The sequence below is a fragment of the Amblyraja radiata genome, chromosome 3 (assembly GCF_010909765.2).
Source record: "Amblyraja radiata isolate CabotCenter1 chromosome 3, sAmbRad1.1.pri, whole genome shotgun sequence".
Classification (NCBI taxonomy): Eukaryota; Metazoa; Chordata; class Chondrichthyes; order Rajiformes; family Rajidae; genus Amblyraja; species Amblyraja radiata.
Genome location: NC_045958.1, coordinates 94,447,292 through 94,469,863, shown reverse-complemented (window position 1 = coordinate 94,469,863; position 22,572 = coordinate 94,447,292). Strand labels below are relative to the sequence as shown.

Genomic DNA, 22,572 nt, shown 5'->3' with positions numbered 1-22,572 from the left:
AGGTGTCTGCAAATGCACACCTCCAGATTCAGGGACAGTTTCTTCCCAGCTGTTATCAGGCAACTGAACCAGCCTATCACCAACTGGAGACCAGTCCTGGCCTACCATCTATCTCACAGGAGACCCTTGGACTGTCTTTAATCAGACTTTACTGGACTTTATCTTGCACTGAACATTATTCCCTTCATCCTGTATCTTTACGTTGTGGACGGCTTGATTGTAATCATGTGTAGTCTTTTTACTGATCGGAATAGCACACAACAAAAAGCTTTACACTCTACCTCTGTACACGTGACAATAAACTAACTGGACTAAATGGATGGATTTAAGAAAAGCCAGTTGAGTACATGAGAGGGGAAGAAGCCGAGGGAAATGTTCTTCAGGTAAGATAGGGTGGGAGGAGGCTTATGTGGAGAAAGAATGAAGATACATAGGCTGGGTGAGGAAAATAGCCTGTTTCTGTTTTTTTTAAGTTCTCAGGCAAAGCAAGAGCCTACATCACCATACAGTGATGAGGGGACAATGGGTAGTACACAACAAAAAAACATTCCACTGTACCTCGATACACGTGACAGTTATAAATTAAACGACACTGAGTGCTGGAGTAACTCAGCAGGTCAGGCAGCATCTGTGGCGGTATGGAAAGCACATGTCTAAAACAGATATGCAGTGATAGACTTACTGCTGTTGTGAGAGTTGTGCATGTGAATACCTTGTCTTCACTTGCAGAGTTCATCGGCAGTAAAGTCCTTTGGGACATTTCAAGTTTCAGAAAGGTTTGAGATAAATGCAACTTCTTTCTTTCTTTCTAATACAGCATATGTACCTCCATGTCCTGCCCTGCTGCATCACGTTCTGGTAGATTGCCTCTTCTAAAGCATTTCCAGCTTTACCAAAAATACTGAATTTCACTTGAAGGAGCTAAAAGGACATTTTAATGCCTTCTATAAATTAAGAAAACCTGGAGACGCTGAACCTACAGACAGCAGAAGTGTGGCTAAACAGAATTTAAGCATTGGGTTGGAAGACATCCCAGGACTGTAACTGGTGAAAAGCTTTTAATTCATCTCAACCCTTTCCTTAATTTTAATTTTGGATCACAATGAGCACAGTAAGTATTGACAGTGGCTTAGTCTGAGAGTAAACTTTGCAGTGCTCCATGCTATAATAATCTAAATAAAATATTAAGCTGCCAAGTTGCACCGTTTCTGAGATGGCATAACTGAGATTGCGTGAATTTTGCACAATTTCTATCTTCCTCTCCTCCAATGTAGAATAATGGAGTGACACGTCACGGAGTAGTACCAAGGGTTACGCAGTAATTGTGAAGGCTTAGGTTTATTATTGTCATGTGTACCGAGGTGCAGTGAAAAGCTTTGTTTTGCAAACTATCCAAGCAGATCATATAATACTACTACATGTAAATATAATCAAGCTCAGTACAAGTACAATAGGTGGAGCACAAAGGGTAAGATGCAGAATGCAGAATATAGTTATCAGCATAGTAGCTCATCGGATCCCTAGACCAAGTCCAATGCCCGCCATGGGGTAGAGATGAATCGGACAGTAGTCTAGCTTATGGAAGGACCATTCAGAAGCCTGATAACAGAGAGGTAGATGCTGTGCCTGAGTTGTGTGGTGCGCACTTTCAAGCTTCTGTTACTTCTGCCTGAGGGGAAGACCAGGGTGGGACAAGTTACTGATTATTTTGGCTGCTTTTCTGAGGCAGCCTGAAGTGTAAATGAGTGAAATGGGGTGAAAGCAGAAAGTGGAATTCTTTGGGCTAAGCATTGCAGTTAAGTGTTGTACTCAGCGTACCTGGAAATGCTGTGGATTTGTCTTTGGTTATTCATGAAAATCACCTAAACTCCACTGATTTCAGGATGAACTTGGGGTCACTGCCTTGAAAGCTGCTCTGTTCTCCTCAGATTTTTGCCCTTTGAATCAATGGCACGCTACTTGATTAAAACGTGTTATTTCCCAAACACATTTGGTCAAAGCGTTATCTTAAGGTAGAAAAGTGTGAGGAGCATTTTATTCATTTTCTATTGTCTTGTGATTGGCTCGACCCAGAAATTGCAATGATTTTTTTTGATACTGAAATGTTGGTAACACCAGATGAGCATATTCCCTGCTCATCTTGACAGTATTAAGTATGAAGCTTGAGCTGGATGTTACCAGTTTGTGTATGTGCTTCTACGGATTTTTATATCTACACTCCTCTCACCACTGTTTTGAAGGTATCTTTTTAATGGAAATGTTGTTTCCTTGTCCTACCAAAGCATATCAACTTTAACTCTTTGCACTCGAACCCATTTTAGAACTATAGCCATGAGTTTGCAAGGCTGTACATGTATTCCCTCTATGGATAATAATTATATGGACAAATTGAATTAAAGTCAGATTTGTGTGTATATTATAAACGGCACTGGAAATTACTACTTCAATACTAAATCAACTCTTCCCACTTGCATTCATTTCTGGCTCAGCGGTAGAGCTACTGCCAAGGAGCCAGAAACCCGGGTTAGATCCTGACTACGGGTGCTGTCTGTATGGAGTTTGTACGTTCTCCCCGTGACCTGCGTGGGTTTTCTCTTGAGATTTTCGGTTTCCTCCAACACTCCAAAGATGTACAGGTTTATAGGTTAATTGGCTTTGTATAAATGTAAAACATTTCCTGTGCGTGTGTGACAGTGTGTGGGTGTGCGTGACAGTGTGTGGGGATCGCTGGTCGGTGCGGACTCGGAGGGCTAAATGCCTTGGTTCCACATTGTATCTCTAAACTAAACCCTAAGGAAACTTTGCAGAGTTGTTGATCATCTATGACAGACATTTTTGTAGTTCAGTACAAAGTGATCAGATGAACTAAAGCAAACTCCTTGTGATGTTGATAGAGCGCTGTCCGCCAGAGACGGTTTGATCTCCCAGTTTAACTATTGACTCAGTTTACACCTCACGCTGCCTCGGCAAGTCTAGCAGCATAATCAAGGGCGAGTCACATCCTAGCCACTCCCTCTTCTCCCCTCCCCCATCAGGCAAAAGGTATAGAAGTGTGGAAATGCCCACCACCAGATTCAGGGACCGTTTCTTCCCAGCTCTTGTCAGGCAACCACCACAACCAGAGGGCAGTGCTGAACTACTATCTACCTCTTTGATGACCCTCGGACTACCCTTGACCGGACTTTGCTGGCTTTACCTTGCACTGAACGTTATTCCCTTATGTATCTATACACTGTAAATGGATTGATTGTAATCATGTATTGTCATTCTGCTGACTGATTAGCACGCAACAAAAAGCTTTTCACTATACCTCGGTACACATGACAATAAACTAAACTAAAACTGAACTGAACTAAACTGAACAGTTGCTTCAATTCCCTTTGCCATTCCCAACTGCCACTCCCATACCGACCTTTCCTTCCTTGAACTGAAAGAACAGCTCCTCATAATTCCACATCAGTAGCCTACAACCCAACAGCATGAACAGTGCATTATCCCCCGCCCCCTCCCTCCCGCACATCCCTTTCGTTCCACCCCCCTGTCACAGTTCCTTCCTCTCTCCTGCTAGCCACCCACCCCTTCCTAATCTGGGTCCTCATTTTCTTCCCACCATCCCTCCGCTTATCCAGTTCACTCACCACCTTCCTTTCTTATCAGATTCCACTATTTGCACCATTTTGATTTCTCCACATCACCTCCATCCGAGCTTAGCATCTCCACCCTTCTCTCCCACTCCAGGACTCATCGGCCAATTAACCCCTCCTCATCTGAATACACTCATCATTGGCAATGTCTTGCCACACCCCTTCCTCGCACCTCTTTCTTCCAGCTTTCTCCCCTTTATCTCAGTCTAAAGAATGATCTGAGTCAAACATTGTCTGTCCATTCCCTCTACAGATGTGCCTGACCCCCCCCCCCCCCCCCCCCCCCCCCCCCCCCGAGTTCCTCCAGCACTTTGTTTTTCTCAAGATTCCAGCATCTACAGCTCTTTAAGTCTCTGTCCAATTATTTTAAATTTACACTGAAATTATCTCCAAATCAGTTAAAGTTTGGGTTCACCCTTTGGTGCCTTTGCACAGAAACATGGAAATTAATATTTTGCAGAGATTGAGGCTGATGTCAAGTCACTGATGAAAGATAATGTCTTATTGCAGAATTGGACAGTAATGATGAGAGATTAGGTGACAGTAAAAGAGACAAATAATCAAGTCATGCAGTACAGTTTTGCTTTGTGTCTTAGGCTCCCAGGAAACGCAGGATGATACCTTCCCAGCAGGCGAGAAGGGTGCGGCGACGGCACAGATCTGCAGAAGTGGAGGAGCCACAAGCAGACATGGTTGAAAGTGGTGAGTGACAATAGAGATCTCAATGGCTTCACCCACGGAACCCCTTAATTCCATGGGTGAATCAAGCGCATGGAAGCATGGAGCAAAGGCATTAATTTTGCCATGATGATAAAAAATTGATGAGAAGGTTATGCTTCGTGGAGAGATTGCATAAACTGGTATTGTCGGAGACAGAGGATACCTGATAGAAATATATAATATTCTGAGAGGTGTAGAGAGGATTCAGATTTATTGTCGCGCATGCCGAGGCACAGTGAAAAGTTTCATTTTGCATGCTATCAAATCAGGTAAATACAACTGGTGGAGCAAATGGGGAAGATACAGACACAGAATGCAGTTCTCAGCATTGTAGCACATCAGTTCCACAAATAAGCCAAATGTACACGATAGGGTAGAGGTGAATCGGACAGCACCTCAGCCTATGGAAGGACTGATAACAGAGGGGAACAAGCTGTTCCCAAGTCTGGTGGTGTGCTCTTTCAAACTTCTGTACATTCTGCCAAATGTGAGGATAACCAGGGCAGTCCTTGCCTTTCTCTCTCCATCCCCTTCCCCTTCCAAGTTCTCACACTAGCCTAAAGGCCCTGTCTCACGGTGCGAGTGAGCCCGAGTGAAAGAAAAAATCACACTCGTGGTTGTCTACGAGATTTCAAATTTATGTTCACGAGTTTAAACGCGTTCCCACGTGTATGTCTAAGTTTGCCGTTTACTTCTCATTTCTGCGATGTACCAAGTTCCTCTCCCGAGTTACTCTTGAGCCAACCATGAATGAAGGTCTGTTTTAAGTATCAAATAGAGGAGCTGGACAGCATCTCATACAGTAAGTATATTCTGATTCAGTATTGAAAGTTATTCAATTTCAGAACTTTAAAAGAACTAGGCAGGATCTCGGCCTTGCACTCGCTGTCATTGTGCAGCAAGGAGGCGGTGGCGGCGAAGCAACAGTGTTAAAGAAGACAGCTCCATCCTGAATTTACTGCCAGGTCTACACACTGCGGGGTGACGGGAGATGAAATCTTTGAACGTGGACGGATGTCTCCGCGCCTGCTCTTTCTAAGCGGAATATATTTTTAGTTGCCTTTCAAGCCGGGCTTTGGTTTTATTCCTTGTTTTTGTTTATTCGCACACACTTTTCGTGTGTGAGGGTGTGAGAAGTCTATGCCGGGTGCTGGCCGGCCGCAGCCGCTGTTCTTTCACATCAGTTGCACATCAGATTGTAGGGAGTCAGAGCTCAGGGTTCGCTTCCTGAGCTGCTTTGGTGCCCAGGCGTGAGTTGAGGTGGAGGGAGGTTGGGGTGGGGGGTGGGGGGGGGGGGATGCGCAGGCATCATTAATCTGTCTGGGGTGACAAGGCTCTTGGGTGAGGCTGGGATCATTCTCTGCTCTCATCTCTCTCTTTCTGTGTGTGCATTAGCAGGGGGAAGAGCAGTCTACCTTGCTTGGGTACAAGACCTCTGCCGCCTGCCCCTTGCAGCCATCAACTTGTTTGTTCCTTTGGTGCGCCTCATCTGCCCTGCTCCCATCCCAGCCCTGCCCCAGCTCTCTGCCCCATTCTCTTGGAAATGTCGCTTCCGCCGAGTAACGAGGAGGGGTCCGGCTGGCTGGCTTGGTGGGTGGGTCGGTGGGCAGGGAGGGGGAGTGGGTACAAACCACCAAATCCATTCTCAAAAGTCAGGCAAGTGAAAATTTGGCGTCTCTGAGATGGATTTCATGGACACAGCCTCACAAGTGAAGGGCTGAACCCTGCCAAGCCCACAGCCTCACAAGTGAAGGGCTGAACCCTGCCAAGCCCACAGCCTCACAAGTGAAGGGCTGAACCCTGCCAAGCCCACAGCCTCACAAGTGAAGGGCTGAACCCTGCCAAGCCTAAAGTGAAAGCTGTTGCAGATACACATGGACCTCAGAATTCTAGGACTGGTCAATTACTGTGCAAAATTTATTCCAGATTTTGCTACACTGGCAGATCCGCTGAGAAAGTTGACCAGGAAAGATGTACCGTTCCAGTTTGGTAATGAACAGAGACAGGCATTCAAAGCACTGAAACAGTCTAATGAATGCAGAAACCCTTGGATATTATGATCCAGCTGCACCAACAAAAGTCATAGCTGATGCTAGTCCGGTCGGCTTGGGAGCAGTGCTGGTACAGTCACATGCAGATGGACCCAAAATCATAGCATATGCCAGTCGATCTTTAACCAGCGTGGAGAGAAGGTATTCTCAAACAGAGAAAGAAGCACTAGGACCAGTGGGCCTGTGAAAGGTTCCATGCATACTTGTACGGCATTGAATTTGAAGTTGCCGCTGGAAATGATCTAATCGACAAGGTCCAAGCCACGTGCCAGAACAGAACATTGGGTGCTGAGACTCCAACAGTACAAGTACAAAGTAGTCCACATTGCTGGGACCCGCTGTCGAGATTGTTGAAGGATGATCAGCTGAGATCAACATCCACGCTAGAGTTGGAAGCAGAGAACTTTGAGCGCTTCTTCGCAATTCAGTCAATGCCAAGAGCCGTGACAACGAAGGAAGTTACACAATACAATACAATACAATACAATACAATACAATTCAATTTATTGTCATTTGGACCCCTTGAGGTCCAAACGAAATGTCGTTTCTGCAGCCATACATTACAAACAAATAGACCCAAGACACAACATAATTTACATAAACATCCATCACATTGCTGTGATGGAAGGCCAAAAAAACTTATCACTCCACTGCACTCTCCCCCCCGATGTCAGAGTCAAAGTCAAAGCCCCCGGCGGGCGATGGCGAATTGTCCCGCAGCCATTAAAGCCACGCCGGGTGATGCAAGGTCGCACAACGGGTCTTGGTGTTAGAGCCCCCGGCATGCGCTCGCAGCGTCCCGCGGCCATTCCAAGCCGCGCAGGGCAGTGCTGTAAAGCCCCGCTCAGGTGCTCTTCAACCCCGCAACTCGGGCGGGAGAAGTCGCCGAAGTTAAAAGGGAATCAGAATATGATCCTGAACTCAAAGATATCAGAGAGCGTATTCACAGTGGGCAATGGAATCAATGCCCTTACAAAGCATATGTTCCCATAAAAGATTAATTTTGTGTAATTGGTCAGTGTGTGCTGAGAGGTAGCAGATTGGTGATCCCGCAGGCACTACGACCAAGGATCGTGTCATTAGCTCATGAAGGACATTTAGGCATCGTCGGTTCTAACCAGAATTTGCGGAACAAAGTGTGGTGGCCAGGTTGTGAGGAAGATGCCGAAAAATTAGTCATGACCTGTCACGGATGCCAAATCACAAGCAGAGCAACCCACCAGAACCAATTAGAAGTACAAAGTTGGCAACAGGATCTTGGGTTGACATAGCTGTTGACTTTCTTGGACCACTTCCAACAGGTGAATCAATTATGGTAGTGGTGGACTACTATAGTAGGTACTACGAGTATACAGTGAAGAAGTCAACTACAGCAGAAAAGACTGTACAGGCATTAGCAGAGATCTTCGCCAGACACAGGTTGTCTGTTACATTGTACTCCGACAATGGACCAGTCTGTTTCCGAGATGTTTGCTAAATACATGAGAATAACAGGCATCCATCATCACAAGGTGACTCCGAAATGGCCACAAGCTAATGGAGAAGTAGAGAGACAAAATCAGTCCATAGAGAAGAGGATACGGTTTGGGTGGGCGGGTGGTGGGTGTGTGGGTGGGGGGGTGTGTGTGTGGGTGGGGGCGGGGGTGTGTGTGTGTGTGTGTGGGCGGGGGGGTGTGTGTGTGTGTGTGTGGGCGGGGGTGTGTGTGTGTGGGCGGGGGTGTGTGTGTGTGTGTGGGCGGGGGGTGGATGTTTGGGTGGGCGGGAGCGGTGTGTGTGTGGGCGGGGGGTGTCGGCAGGGGGGCTTGTGGGGGGAGGGGTGTGGGCAGGGGGGAGTTGTGGGGGGAGAGGGGTGTGTGGGCAGGGGGGGAAGTGAGCTCGGAGAAAAGACGGGGGAAGAGCCATGGGGGACGGGGGGCATCACGGGGGAGGAGCCAGCGATGGGGACCATAGGGGTAGTGGCTGGAATTGGCAGTACAATGGGGACTCACAGCGGGCGCTAGTCACTGGTTGTTCTCCTCCGATGGGATCAGAGTCTCTGCTTTCCATTTGGCGACATCTCCGACTCTGGGCTGGGCTGGGACTCCGACTCTGGGCTGGGACTCCGACTCTGGGCTGGGACTCCGACTCTGGGCTGGGACTCCGACTCTGGGCTGGGACTCCGACTCTGGGCTGGGACTCCGACTCTGGGCTGGGACTCCGACTCTGGGCTGGGACTCCGACTCTGGGCTGGGTCTCCGACTCTGTGCTGGGCTGGGTCTCCGAGGTTGGGCTGGGTCTCCGACTCTGGGCTGGGCTGGGTCTCCGACTCTGGGCTGGGGTGGGTCTCCGACGCTGGGCTGCTGCTTGGGGCGGGGCAGAGCTGGGCTGCTTCGGGTCCCTCCGAAAGTCCGGTTGGAAACCTCCGCCGGCCACCCTTAGATCCAGTAAAGACACGATGGCTGAGGAAGGAGCGGACTGTCCCAGGGAGTGACGGGGAAGAGACTAATCCACGTAGCGACAACTGGCAGGAGAAGAGATCGATCTGCGCATGCGCAATTTTTAATATTTTGAAACCTCGCTAACTTTTACTCACAGCACAGGAGAACGGTGAGTGAACTGGCGAAAAATCGTAGCGCTATCGCAAACCGTATTTGCGCAAATAGAAAGACCGCCAAACTGGAAGATAACAAGATCAGAGTTTTAGTTATGTTTAGAAGATAGATAGATTGTGAAGAGTTTTCAAATGGAAATGTCAACCCCATTTCTCTCTATCCACTGGTGCTGCCTGACCTGAGCGCTTCCAATTTCTTCTATTTCAAGGCCTCTCAGAATGTCCTTCTTCCATGAACTTGGACCTGCATCCAATGCATGCTTGTTGATGGTTACATTTGCATGCGGCAGGCTGTAACGTTACACTGAGCACTTACAGAGACAGGTCAGCGACCCACTGTAAATTCTAGGTGCATTAGCCTTGCTCTCTAGCTATGGCAAGATTTACCTCCCTGCAATTAGTGTAATTAAGGCGTTATCCACTTGTATTTCTGGAGGTCGAGCGAAAGGGCCTGTTCACTTGGATGCGAGGGAGTGTCTGAGGGTTCGGGTTGTCTTGCAAATGGTGGTGGATGGTGCGCACAGAAATGTAAAAAGAGGTGGTTTAGTTACAGGTGGGACACAAGGAACTGCAGGTGCTGGAATCTTGAGCAAAACACACAATGCTGGAGGAACTCGGCAAGTCAAGCACCATCTGTGGAGGGAATGGACAAGCGATGTTTCAGGTCGGGAATCTTCTAATATATTAGGAAGGGTTCTGACACAAATGTCGCCTGTCTATTCCCTCCACAAATGGCGCCTGACCCACTGAAACTGTTTTGTTACAGATGGTGGGTTTTTTTCCCCATTGAGCTGATTTTGAAGTTACTCTCTGAGTCGTATGAAACATTATCGGCAACCCTGAACAATTGTTGCCTGAAAAAATGCAACTTGTTGATGAACCCTCTGAAATTCTGTACAAAGGGAAACTTTAAAAAATGAAAATTCAGGAATGTAAACAGATAATTAGTTTGTGAGGTAAACTTAATTCATGTTTTTAAAAAAAATACAGTGTTGAAATAACTCCGTGGGTCAGGCAGCATCTCTGGAGAATTTGGAAAGGTGACATTTTGAGTTAGGATCCTTCTTCAGATTAAAGCCAGATATCTGAAGTTCCTTGTGTCTCCATTTAATTCATAGACTTGAATGCCATAAATCTGTCTCTAAGTCTTTTCCTAAAGAGCAGATCTAAACTGCATTGGCAATGCATCCTATTAAAGAATATACAGCACCAATGTAGGTCATTCAGCTCATCCACCGTTCCATCTGAACTTTTCCACCATATTTCATTTAACCGATCAGAAAATCCTGTTCCTTTCTCAGCTATGAACTTGTCTGTAGTTCAAAGGTTCAAAGGTTGATTTATTGTCACATACACCTAGATGTAGTGAAATTCTTTTTGCCAATGCAGCACATTAAAAAAGGAATACAAACATAACAATAATAAATAGCTTTAACATAAAAAACATCCCCCCACAATGGTTCCCATTATGGGGAAGGCACAAAGTCCAGTCCCATCCCCAATGTCCACCCATAGTCGGGCCTATTGAGGCCTCCACAGTTGCCTGGGAACCCTGGCCTATTGAGTCCTCCCAGCGGCCTGGGAACCCTGGAACGGCCGCCTCCCTACTCGAGACCGTGGCTTCCGGAGCCGACAAGGCCGCACCGAATGGAGCTCAACTGGCGATCTCGTCGCGAGATCCCAGGCTCCCGATGTAAAGTTTCAGCGCCGCCGCCCGCAGCTCCGCGATGTTTTTAACGCTGGTCCCAGCTCACCGGAGTTCCAGCGCGGCGTCCCAGGCAAGGCACCGCCCGCCCCGCAATGGCGCTCCAGCGCTGCACCGCCGTCCTCAGACCCGCAGCTCCGCCGCCGCCGCCGCTGCCGATGCCGCCGCCGATGCCGAGGCTCCGGACGGCCCCGTCGCTCCTCGGACCCACAGCTCCACAGCTGCCGCCGATGCCGATGCCGAGGCTCCGGGCGGTCCCCTCAGGAAATGCCGCTCCAGGCCCGCTGGTAGGCCGCGAGGACGGGTCGAAAGTGCAGCCAGGAGAAAAGCTGCATCTCCGACCAGGTAGGGACCCTGAAAATTAGTTTCCCCCTTTCCCCCCCCCCCCCCACACATAAAAAAGCTAGAACTCCTTAAAAACAAAACACTAAACTAACTAAAAATAAGAAAAAAGAAATGAAAAACAGACAGCTGCAGGCTAGGCAGCCATACCCCCTACAGGTCGGCGCCCTGAAACGCATATGTTTTTCATCGTGATTATCCAGTTATAGTTTTAGTAATACAGTATGGAAATGGGTCTGCCAAGTCACCCGTTCACATTAGTTCTGTTATCTCACTTTCTCATCTTCTCCCTACACACTAGGGGGGATTTTAGAGGCCAATTATCCAATCAAGCCGTCATTCATAAATCCAATAACAAATTAGATTAGTATGTTAGACTCAAGGTATTTTGGGTGGTACAGTGGCACAGCTGGTAGAGCTGCTGACTCACAGCGCCAGAGACGGTTTCGATCCTGACCTCGGGTGTTGTCTCTGTGTAGTTTTCAAGTTCTCACTTCGACTACGTAGGTTTGCTCCAGATGTTAGTTTCCTCTCACATCCCAAAGACGTGCGGGTTTGTAGGTTAATTGGACTCCGTAAATTGTTCCTGGTATTCATGGAGTGGATGGGAAAGAGGAATAACACAGAACTAGTGTGAACGGGTGATCAGTGGTCTGCGTGGACTCGCTGTATCTTTCATCAATCAATCCAATCAGGGAGTGTTCTCATTTCTTTGGATTGGAACTTGAATCTGCAGCTGACCAAGCAGTGACTGATAGAGACTTTGCTCTGAATCTGACCCCGTGGTGGTCAAATGAAAGTGCGAGATGGTTCCACTTCCCAGAGCTGCCATCCCTCACATGAAATACTGTGAAAACGAGAATTGCTCTGTAAACTTGTGCCTGAACACATCAGGTTTTAAGCAACTAAAGTTACCTGGTTTAGGACGGCAGATCAAACTGTGCGTGAGGAATTTCGTACTTTGGAATGCAGCCTGTTTTTAAGAGCGATACATCAAATTGTATAACTATGCTATAAATATTATAAATCCATGCTTGTTCTTTCATTGCAAGGCAATTTAAAATCCATAATTAAACTTGATGACAATTGTAAGACTCCTGTGCTTAGTCCCGGCAGGTGGCGAGGTGGTTGACCTGACCTGTGAATCCACTGAACCCGTGGTTGTTGACCTCACCAACAATGACTCTGTGGAGGTAAGTGATTCTGACCGGCTTATCTGTGGAGTTCGAGAGCAGGGAACACAGCACTGGCTTTCAAAGAATAGCTTGAGAGGGGCAGAGGGAAGAAATGTTTTGGGAATCTATGTTTCTCATTCCTCCAGCGTAAAACGTAGATAAATTATTTTATCCTTCAGATAAAATCTACAATACGACTATGTTTTTTTAAATTGCTGCAAGCTAAAAATACTAAAGGTTGTACGTTACTTTGTTTAATGGAGTATCATTGCACAAATGTCACTAGAAGTATATACTGGTCATTTTCAGTGGCCTCCAACAACGAAACTGTTCTTAAGAAACGATGATTACTGCATGGAAGCAGATTTTTTACTTGCCTACTCTCCCCAGAACAGCTTTTATTCTGCTAGTCAATTTCCAAAGTGTCTTTTAAGTGGTTCTATAGAAATTGTGTTACAACCAATTCAGCCTGCCTAATACAAATAGTATCGCCTAATTTAGCAGTTATATCCTATTTGTGTTATGTGAAAGGACACAAAGCGTTGGACCAACTCATCGGGTCGGGCAGCATCTCTGGAGAACATTGATAGGTGACGTTTCAAGTCAAAACCCTTCCTCTGACTGATCAGTCCAAAGAAGGGTCCCAACCCAAAACGTCACCTATCAATGTTCTCCAGAGATACTGCCTGACCCACTGTGTTACTCCAACACTTTATGTCCGTTTGTGTAAACCAGCATCTACAGTTCTTTATTTCTACATTGTGTTATGTGACTTTGATATAACAGAAGTATTTCTTTTTGGGGATTGCCAATACTGGCGACTGTTAATCCAATTTCACATTAAATCTTTCAGTGCAGTTGGTAGCAGATGGAAAATAAATCTGACCTTTCAATTAACATGCTTGTCCCAGATGGAGCAAATACATCATGCTCCAAATACCAGGGCTATGAATGAAGGAGTCCACCCAAAACACAAGTTATTAGAACAATATTTCTCATATATAACATGTTCTGCTTCATATGTTCATGGGGTATAGGGGTAGAATTAGGTAATTCGGCCCATCAAGTCTCTCCACCATTTAATCATGGCTGATCTATCTTTCCCTCTCAATGCCAATCTCCTGCCTTCTCGGCATGACTCCTGATACCCTTCATAGTTAATTAATTATTGATAATCTATGGGTGCGAAAAATCACAAAAATAACTAGAGATAAGGAACCGCAGATGTCGGTTTACAAAAAGGGCGTAAGGTTCTGGAGTAGCTGGGCGGGTCAGGCAGCATCTCCGGAGGACATGGATTGGTAACATTTTAGGTCCGAACACTTCTTCAGAAGTTTGAACAAGGGTCCCGACCCGAAAAGTCACCAATCCATGTTCTCCAGTGATGCTGCCTGACTCGCTGAGTTAATCCAGCACATTGCATCCTTTCGCATAAATAACTGCATGCTTCATTGGACAGGCGCATTGAGAGAATGGAGGGATAATGGATCCCGTGCAAGCAGACAAGAGTTGGTCTTGACATCAGGCATTGTGGGGAGAAGGGCCCGTTCCTGTGCTGTACTGTTCTCTGTTCTAATGTGTCCCACTGTTGTGCTTCTGGGTCACAGATTCTAAGGAGGGTTTGGGGACATGTAAGATGCATCTTGGCCAGTGTATTCAGATAAACGCAAGGGTTACTCAATTTATTTTATTGCGGACACCTGTGAATGAATGACTTCTCCAGTTGTCGTTGTTCCTCTTCTCTGCTGCCCAGCAGCACAATGGGGGAAAGGAATGCGAGGAGTAGTTTGTAGGACCCAAGCTACTAGCACTTTGTGTCGTTTTGTGTAAATCAGCATCTGCAGTTTTTAGTTTAATCAAAACTCCCAGTATGATGGTTAAATACACTTTTGGCTGCAGTTTCCCTTGTCTAATCTATTTCTCTTCTTCTTTTCCGCCTAATATGTACCGACCAGATTGTGGATGAAGGTGAGTTTAAAACAAAAGTTAATTTCTTGTAATGATTTATACAGCCAGTGTAAAAAGCAAAAACTTTAATATTTTAAGAAATAAATGTAAAACAGTCTGTAGAAGGGTCTCGACCTGCAATGTCACCTATTTTCTCTAGAGATACTGCCTGACCCGCTGAGTTAAGGGCCTGTCTCACTTGGCCTTTCATTTGCGCCTCATTTACGTGTCATATGTAAAATAGGTCGACACGTCGTGATGCACGACATTGCGCGCAATTCACGCGTCAACACAGCCGTCTGGTGTTATGTGCTAAGGCATTGATTTCCTCCCCCCCCTCCTCTTTCATGCCTCTCCACTCTATTTATTTTCACATCAATGAATAAATTGAATTTCAGCTGTTAGTTCTTTTTCTCATTTATGATTTGAATGTTGGTCACACTGTTTTGAGCTGCCCTCTTCGACAGATGTTTAGACTTTTAGACTTCAGAGATACAGCGAGAAAACAGGCCCTTTGGCCCGCCCGGTCCACACCAGCCAGCAATCACCCCGTACACGAGCACTATCCTACACACTAGAGACAATTTACAATCTTATCGACGCCATATAATCTACAAAACTACGTCTTTGGAGTGTGGGAGGAAGCGGGAGCACCCGGAGAGAACCCACACAGTCACAGGGAGAATGTACAAACTCCGTACAGACAGCACCCGTAGTCAGGATCAAACCCAGATCTCTGGCGCTGTGAGGCAGCAACTCTACTGCTGCGCCCCATGTTAGGATGAAAAGCTTTCAACCACCAATTCTGATGTTATAACAATATCTTGATCAAAAGATTGCAAGTAAAGGGTAGAGTAGAGAAAATGAATTTATCTTTCAAAACTGAATTCCATATTAGTGCCAGCTAAACTTACTGCCAAGGAAGTAACTAGTTAGCATGAGAGAATGTATTATTTAAAAATGATTTCTTCCCTGCTCATTTCCCAGCTTTGTTTTGTCCACCTTGATTCTCGCTCCCAGCCTCTCTTCTCCTCTCCCCGTCTCCCACCTGTCTCCAATCGCCAAACAGAAACAGCTGCTGGTAAAGCCGCTGCCTCAGTGCCAGAGACCTGGGTTCGTTCCTGACTATGGTTGCTGTCCGTGTGGGGTTTGCACCTTGTCCCTGTGACCAGGTGGGCTTCCTCCGGGTGCTCCGGTTTCTTCCCACACTCCAAAGACTTGCGGGTTTGTAGGTTAATTCCCCCCTCGTGTGCAGGGAGTGGATGGGAAAGTGTGATAACATGGAACTTTTGTAATGGGTGATTAATGGTCAATGTGGGCCGAAGGGCCTCTTTCCACGCTGTATCTTTAAACTAAGCTAGCAAATACAGAGAACTTTGTCATAACAATAACAAGGCACACCCGCCTATTTTCCTTTGTCAGATCTCTCCTCGACAATCAATCAGCCGAGTTCAGCTGAAGACCATCCTGGCAGAACGCAGTCAGATAGCTGCATTCTTTGCAGTGATGAAGAAGATGGCAGAGCAGACGGGAGCAGCAGCCTGTCTGATCAAAGCGAAGCAGGTGGACCTCAGGGACAACACCTTCACTCCGCCTTGTGCAACAAAGACTTGAGGTAAGACTCAAAGAAGATATGCAAGGATACATTAGTGGTGGCGCAGTGGGTGGACTTGCTGTCTCACAGCGCCAGCGCCACGGGTTTGATCCTGACCTCCGTCACTGTCTGTGTGCAGTTTACTCGTTCTCCCTGTGACCGCATGGATTTTCTCCGAGTGTTTGTTTTTCTCCCACGTCCCAAAACCGTGAGGGTTTGTAGATTAATTGGCCTCTGTAAATTGCCCCTAGTGTGTCGGTGAGTGATAGAATCGCAAGGCAATTGATTACTATATGGAAAGAATAAAGTTAGATTAGATAAGAAACTGCAGATGCTGGTTTAGAAAAAAGTAAGACACAAAGTGCTGGAGTAACTCGGTGAGTCAGGCAGCATGCGTGGAGAAAATGGATAGGTAACATTTTGGGGTCTAGACCCAGGTCTGAAATAGTGATCTCAAATAGTGGCTTGGATAAAGCGGATGTGGAGAAGATGTTTCCACCTGTGGGAGAGTCTTGGGACAGAGGTCACAGCCTCAGAATAAAAGGAAGTTCCTTTAGGAAGATGATGAAGAATTTCTTGAGTCAGAGTGGTGAATCTGTGGAATTCCTTGCCACAGAAAGCTGTGGAGGCCATCAATGGATATTTTATTATGAGGAGAAGGCAGGAGAATAGGGTTGAGGGGAGAGATAGATCAGCCATGATTAAATGGCAGAGTATGCATGATGGGCCGAATGGCCTATTTCTGCTCCTTTCATATATGAACGTATGGACCGAAGAAGGATCCCAACCAGAAACATCACCTATCCATGTTCTCAAGGGATGCTGCCTGACTCCCTGAGTTCCTCCAGCACTGCATGTCTCTTTTTTAGATTAGATTGGCGTAGGATTAGTGTAAATGGGAAGCAGATATTGGGCTACACCAACAACTCAGAATTTAGACTTTATTTTACTTTAGAGATACAGCGCGGAAGCAGGCCTTTTGGCCGACAAGTCTGCGCCGACCAGCGATCACCCTGTCCACTAGCACTATCCTACATACTAGGGACAATTTTACAGTTTTTACTTAAATCAATTAACCTACAAATCTGTATGTCTTTGGAGTGTGGGAGGAAACTAGAGCACTCGGAGAAAACCCACACGGTCAGAATTTATTGCAGTCTTGGGCAGAGCAGTTGCCAAATCAAACCAAAATAAATAAAGATGGTATAATGGTCCCCTTTCAACCTTTCCTCTCACAGTGAACTGAGGCCCTCAAGTTGTGTACTCCGCTAGCCTGAGAAAAAATACTTTTCTACATCTTATTGTACATTTGTGAAAGAATCAATGGTCAGGACATGTTGATCTTACACAGCCGCCTGCATTATTTTACCGCTGCATACATTGCTGCAGTCCCAATGTGACAGGCAGAGTTGGCCGGGATTTTATGCCCGAGTTAGAGGGCACCACAACCTTCTGTTTTGTTGTGGGGGGGGGGGGTGTGTGAGCGGGGCGCGTGTGAGCGGGGCGCGTGTATGTGAGTGGTGTCTGCAGGGAATGGAGTGAAAAGGCACAACATGGCCATTGCGCCAGAGACCTGGGTTCAATCTTGACTGCGGGTGCTGTCTGTATGGAGTTTGTACGTTCACCGTGTGACCACGTGGGTATTCTCCAGGTGCTCTGGGTTTTTCCCACACTCCAAGGATGTACAGGTTTGCAGGTTAATTGGCTTCGACAAAATTGTAAATTGTCCCTAATATGTAGGATAGTGCTAGTGTACGAAGTGATCGTTGGTGGGCGCGGACTTGGTGGGCCAAGGAGCCTGTTTCCATCTTACAAAAACGTTTAAACTCTAAATATGGATCACGGTCATGCAGATGAGTTTGGTTTGGCTTGGTATCAGGTTCGGCACAGACTTTGTGGACAAAAAGGCCTGTTCCTGTGCTGTACCTTGCTGTACCTGTGCTGTTTCTCTGTCCAGTGTTAACATGAAGTTGAGCTGTCTCTTCCGGCCACTAAGCGGACCAGTGAGTGAGGGATCTCAGCCTGGCAGCATGTGACTTATTAGGGCAGCCTCCTGTACCATCACATCAGAAGCTGTTAACGTACATTAAACCTTGTAGGAAGGAACTGCAGGTGCTGATTTTAACCGAAGATAGACACAATACGCTGGAGTAATTCTGGATAGGAATGGGTGACGTTTCTGGTCGAGACCCTTCTTCAGACTGAACTTCAGACTCGGTCTGAAGAAGGGTCTCGACCCGAAACATCACCCATTCCTTTTCTCCAGAGATGCTGCTTGTTACTCCAGAATGTTGTGTCTATCTTACATTAAACTTTGCTTATTTTAGAATTGCCCCTTGAATGTCAGAGCAGACTCCCTAACAAAAATAATAATTGTGCATTTGCACTAATTGCATGCAAATCTCTCCCTATATTAAACTACTCCTGGATTTAAAACCACCTCAATGTGATGATTTTTAAAATGCTTTACTCTCAGTCCACTAATGAAGGAACTAGGTGTGAGCAGAGAAAATAGAACAGTCCAGCACAGGAAAAGCCCCTTCTGCCCACAATATCTGTAGCGAACATGATGTCAGGTTAAACTAATCTCCTCTGCCTGCATGTGATACATATTCCTCCATGCCCCGCATATCCATGATCTAAAATCCCCTCAAACGCCACTACCGTACCTGCCTCCACCACCACCACCACCACCCCTGGCAGCATGTTCCAGGTACCCACCACTTTAAGAGCAAAAAAACTTGCCCCACACATCTCCTTTAAATTTTGCCCCTCTGACCTTGAAGTCACGCCCTCTCCACCCAGTCCATTGAGCCTACCTATACCTCTCATCATTATATAAACTTCTAACAGGTATGCTCCATGGAAAACTATCAAAACTGTTTGAGAAAAATTCCCTCTGTTCCGCTGTAAACCTCCTCTCACCTTAACGCTGTGCCCTCTTTTCTAACCGATCAACTGCCCCCCCCCCCACCCCCTTTTATTATTTCTGTCCCTGTACCAGATCTCCTCTCGGACTCTTGCACTCCAGAGTAAACAAACGCAGCCAATCCACTCTCCCCTTATAACTGCAAAGCTCCAGTAGTGGTCATGGAGAGTCATACAGCGTGGAAACAGGCCTTTTGGCCCAACTTGCCTACGCTGATCAATGTGGCCCATCTATATTGGTCCCATTTGCCTGTGGTCCATATTCCTCTTAGCATGTACCTGTCTGAATGTTTCTTAAGCGTTGTGATAGCACTTGCCTCAACTACCTCCTCTGGCAGTTCATTCCATATACCCACCACCATCTGTGTAAAAAAAAAAAGTTGCCCCTCAGGTTCCCATTAAATCTTTCCCCCCCCCTTACATTAAACCTGTGTCCTCTGGTTCTCGATTCCCATACTCTAGGCAAAAGACTCTCATAATTTTGTATACACCTCTAAGTTCAGCCCTCATCCTCCTGCGCTCCAAGGAATAAAGTCCTAGCCTGCTCAACCTCCCCTCTAGCTCAGGCCCTCGAGTACTGGCAACATCCTCGTAAATCTCCTCTGCACCCTTTCCAGCTTGACAACATCTGGAAATTTAATTTTACATTGCCTGGAATGCGCTGCCTGGGGTGAAGGCAGATGTGATATTTAAGAGGCTTTTAGATTGGCACATGGAAATGCAATATAAATAGAGGGATATGGTTCACCTGCAGGCAGAGGAGATTGGTTTAATTTGGCACGGATGTGGGACAAAATGCCTGTTCCTGTACTGTATTGTTCTATAGAAACAACGAACTACAGATACAGGTTTATACCAAAGATAGACACAAAGTGCTGGAGTAACTCAGCGGATCAAGCAGCATCTCTGGAGAAAATGACGGGTGAATCTGAGGAAGGGTCTCGACACGAAACGTCACACATCCCTTTTTCTCCAGAGACTTACACATTGAGTTACTCCAGCACATTATGTCTTATCTACTGTGCAGTCCTATGTTCTATGCTAACACCTTGTGGCTTCTCCAGAGATAGTTATGAACGAAGTCTAAAGTCTTTTTGGATATCATCACATGGAGATGATTTAAAATCTAGAGGTAGGAGATTAACATAGAGATAGGTTTGCATGCGATTAGTGCAAATATACAATTTAAACTTTTGTCAATGCTTCCAATCTGATGATCAAGATTCTAAAGGGCCCATTCTAAAATCAGAAAAGTAAAGTTAACATACAAGAGCAGGCTCTTCGACCCACAATGAACTGTTGTCTGTTCAATTATTTCACCTATTTATGATGCCACAACTGTGGTCGGTTGTTGATCCCTCTAACCCCCCGCGCCCCACCCCACCAGGCACTTTGTATATTGGTAGACACAAAATGCTGAGTAACTCAGCGGAACAGGCAGCATCTCTGGAGAGAAGGAATGGGTGACGTTTCGGGTCAAGACCCTTGTTTTGTACGTAGAACTGTTTAAATGCTTCTGTGTGCGCATCTGCGTCTGTAGTGCTCATTCGGTTCAGACCTTGGCTCAGACTGAATACAAACCCCAGCATGTACGTTGGTGCTGGACTGGGGAAAGTGTTCTCAATTGCTTCGAGGTGTAACCAATGTTAACATCCACCTGACTTTCTCTTTGACAGATCTGATCAAGTTGTTTACGGCAAGTCTTCCTCAGGAACCATTAGCTGTCCTATTTGCATGGACGGTTACACAGAGGTAAGCCAACACCACCAGGGAAATCAAGGTGCACATAGAATCATACAGCACCAGAGCTCTTTTAATTTCAAGATATAGCGTGGAAACTAGCCCTACTGCCCACCAAGTCCTTGCTGACGAGCAGTCAGCCCACACACTTACCAATGTGTGGAGGATAGAATTAACCTACAAACCCGTACGTCTTTGCAATGTGGGAGGAAACCGGAGCACCTTGAGAAAACCCATGCGGTCCCAGGGACAACGTACAGACTCCGTACAGACAGCATCCGTAGTCAGGATTGTACCTGGGTCCCTGGCGCTGTAAGGCAGCAACTCTACCGCTATGTCACTGTGCCGGCCTGAAAATGAATCGCCAACAACGTTGTTAGGGGAGGCAGTTCCAGGATTGTGGCCCAGTGACAGTGAAGGAGCGGCGTGGCCCTGGGTGGGCATGGTGTGAGTTTCAGGGGGCAACATCCACTGGCTGTAGACAGAGCTTCATGGGGTGGCAGATGCTTTTCTTGTGTTCTTGCCACAGTTGCCAAACATTTTAATTCCCCTTCCCACTCCCATACTGACCTTTCTGTCCTGGGCCTCCTCCACTGTCGGAGTGAGGCCACACATAAATTGGAGGAACCACACCTCGTATTTCGCTTGGGTAGCTGACACCCCAGCGGTGTATGAATGTTAATTTCTCTAATGATTTGGGTTGGGGCCTTTCTTCAGACTTTTAGTTCCTTGTTTTGAGATTCTGTCTGTAACAGATAGTCGGCCAATATGAAATAGTAGGCTGAAGGGCCTTTTCCAATGCTGTACTGTTTTATGGAGCAGTATTAAGAACCAGGGACATAGGTTTAAGCTGAGAGGGGAAAGATTTAAAGGGAAGCTGAGGGGTAACCTTCTTCGCATTGAGGGTTTCACATGGAACGAGCTGTGGAGGAGAACTGGTGTTACTGGCTTATATCAAAGATAGATATCAGGGAAGGTTGTTGAAGCAGGTACTATAACAGCATTTATAAGGCATTTTAACAGGTGCATGGAGAGGAAAGATTTAGAGGGACATGGGTCTAATGTGGGGCTGTGGCCTGTTTCTGTGCTGTACAACTGATTCAATGTTCTAAAATGTTCACAAGAATTTGCAGATGCTGGAATCCTGAGCAAAAATCTCCAAATTATGGCTGAAGATTTCTCAAAAGGGAATGTGGAAGGGAGAGTGATGTGGGTGAGAGGGAAATCAAGCAAATCATTTTGAGATACGAGAAACTGCAGATAAATCTTGGCCAAAAACAAAGTGCGGGAGGAACTCAGCAGGCCAGGTAGCATCTGTGGCGGGAACGGACAGATGATGCTTTGAGTCTGGACCCATCTTTGGATTAGTGGATTAGAGGGGAGAAAGCTGGTGATACAGAACTCTGACATATTCCAGTTTTCGTTTTTGATCCTGGAAGAATTTAGCATCTTGGACCTAAGTTCATCAATCTGGATTGAGCGCAAGGTTCTGACTGCCTGTGTCCAAAATGTGTGTTAATGCACTTTGGTAGTAGCAACAAATGCATAGATTATTTTCTAAATGGGGAAAGGATTCAGAAATCCGGGGTGCAAAGGGACTTGGCAAAGCTGGTGCAGGATTCCCAAAAGGTGATTTTGCAAGTTGAATCGGCAGTAAGGAAGGCAAATGCAAAGTTAGACTTTATTTTGAGATGGCTAGATTATAAAAACAGGGATGTAATGCTGAGGCTTTATAAGGCACAGGTCACACCGCATTTGGAGTATTGTGAGCAGTTTTGGGCCCCATATCCGAGGAAGGATGCGCTGGCGTTGGAGAGGGTCCAGAGGAAGCTTACGAGTATGATCCTAGGAATGATTGGGTTAATTTATGATGAGCTTTTGATGGCACTGGGCCTGTACTCACAGGAGTTTAGAAGGATGAGGGAGGACCTCATTGAAACTTACCAAATGGTGAAAGGTCTGGATAGAGTGAATGTGGAGAGGATGTTTCCACTAGTGGAAGATTCTAGGACCAGAGAGCACAGCCTCAGAATAAAAGGACTAATCTTTAGAAAGATGAGGGGGAATTTCTTTCGTCATAGGGTGGTGAATCTGTGGAATACATTGCCACAGATGGGTGTGGAGGCCAAGTTACTG

At 46.3% G+C, this 22,572-nt stretch overlaps 1 protein-coding gene across 4 annotated transcripts in view; it reads left to right on the top strand.

Annotated features, from left to right (window-relative positions):
- The window catches only part of rnf4 (ring finger protein 4), a 38,133-nt gene that overhangs the window by 14,717 nt on the left and 844 nt on the right, over window positions 1-22,572 (top strand). For 2 of the 4 annotated variants that reach the window (XM_033018381.1, XM_033018378.1), the window contains exons 2-6: window positions 4,241-4,346; window positions 12,160-12,245; window positions 14,183-14,195; window positions 15,597-15,789; window positions 20,373-20,448. In XM_033018381.1, coding sequence (XP_032874272.1) covers window positions 4,241-4,346; window positions 12,160-12,245; window positions 14,183-14,195; window positions 15,597-15,789; window positions 20,373-20,448 — 474 coding nt within the window. Of the gene's footprint in view, window positions 1-817; window positions 1,112-4,240; window positions 4,347-12,159; window positions 12,246-14,182; window positions 14,196-15,596; window positions 15,790-20,372; window positions 20,449-22,572 lie in introns of all 4 variants that reach the window. The other 2 variants (XM_033018380.1, XM_033018379.1) reach the window with 2 other exon arrangements.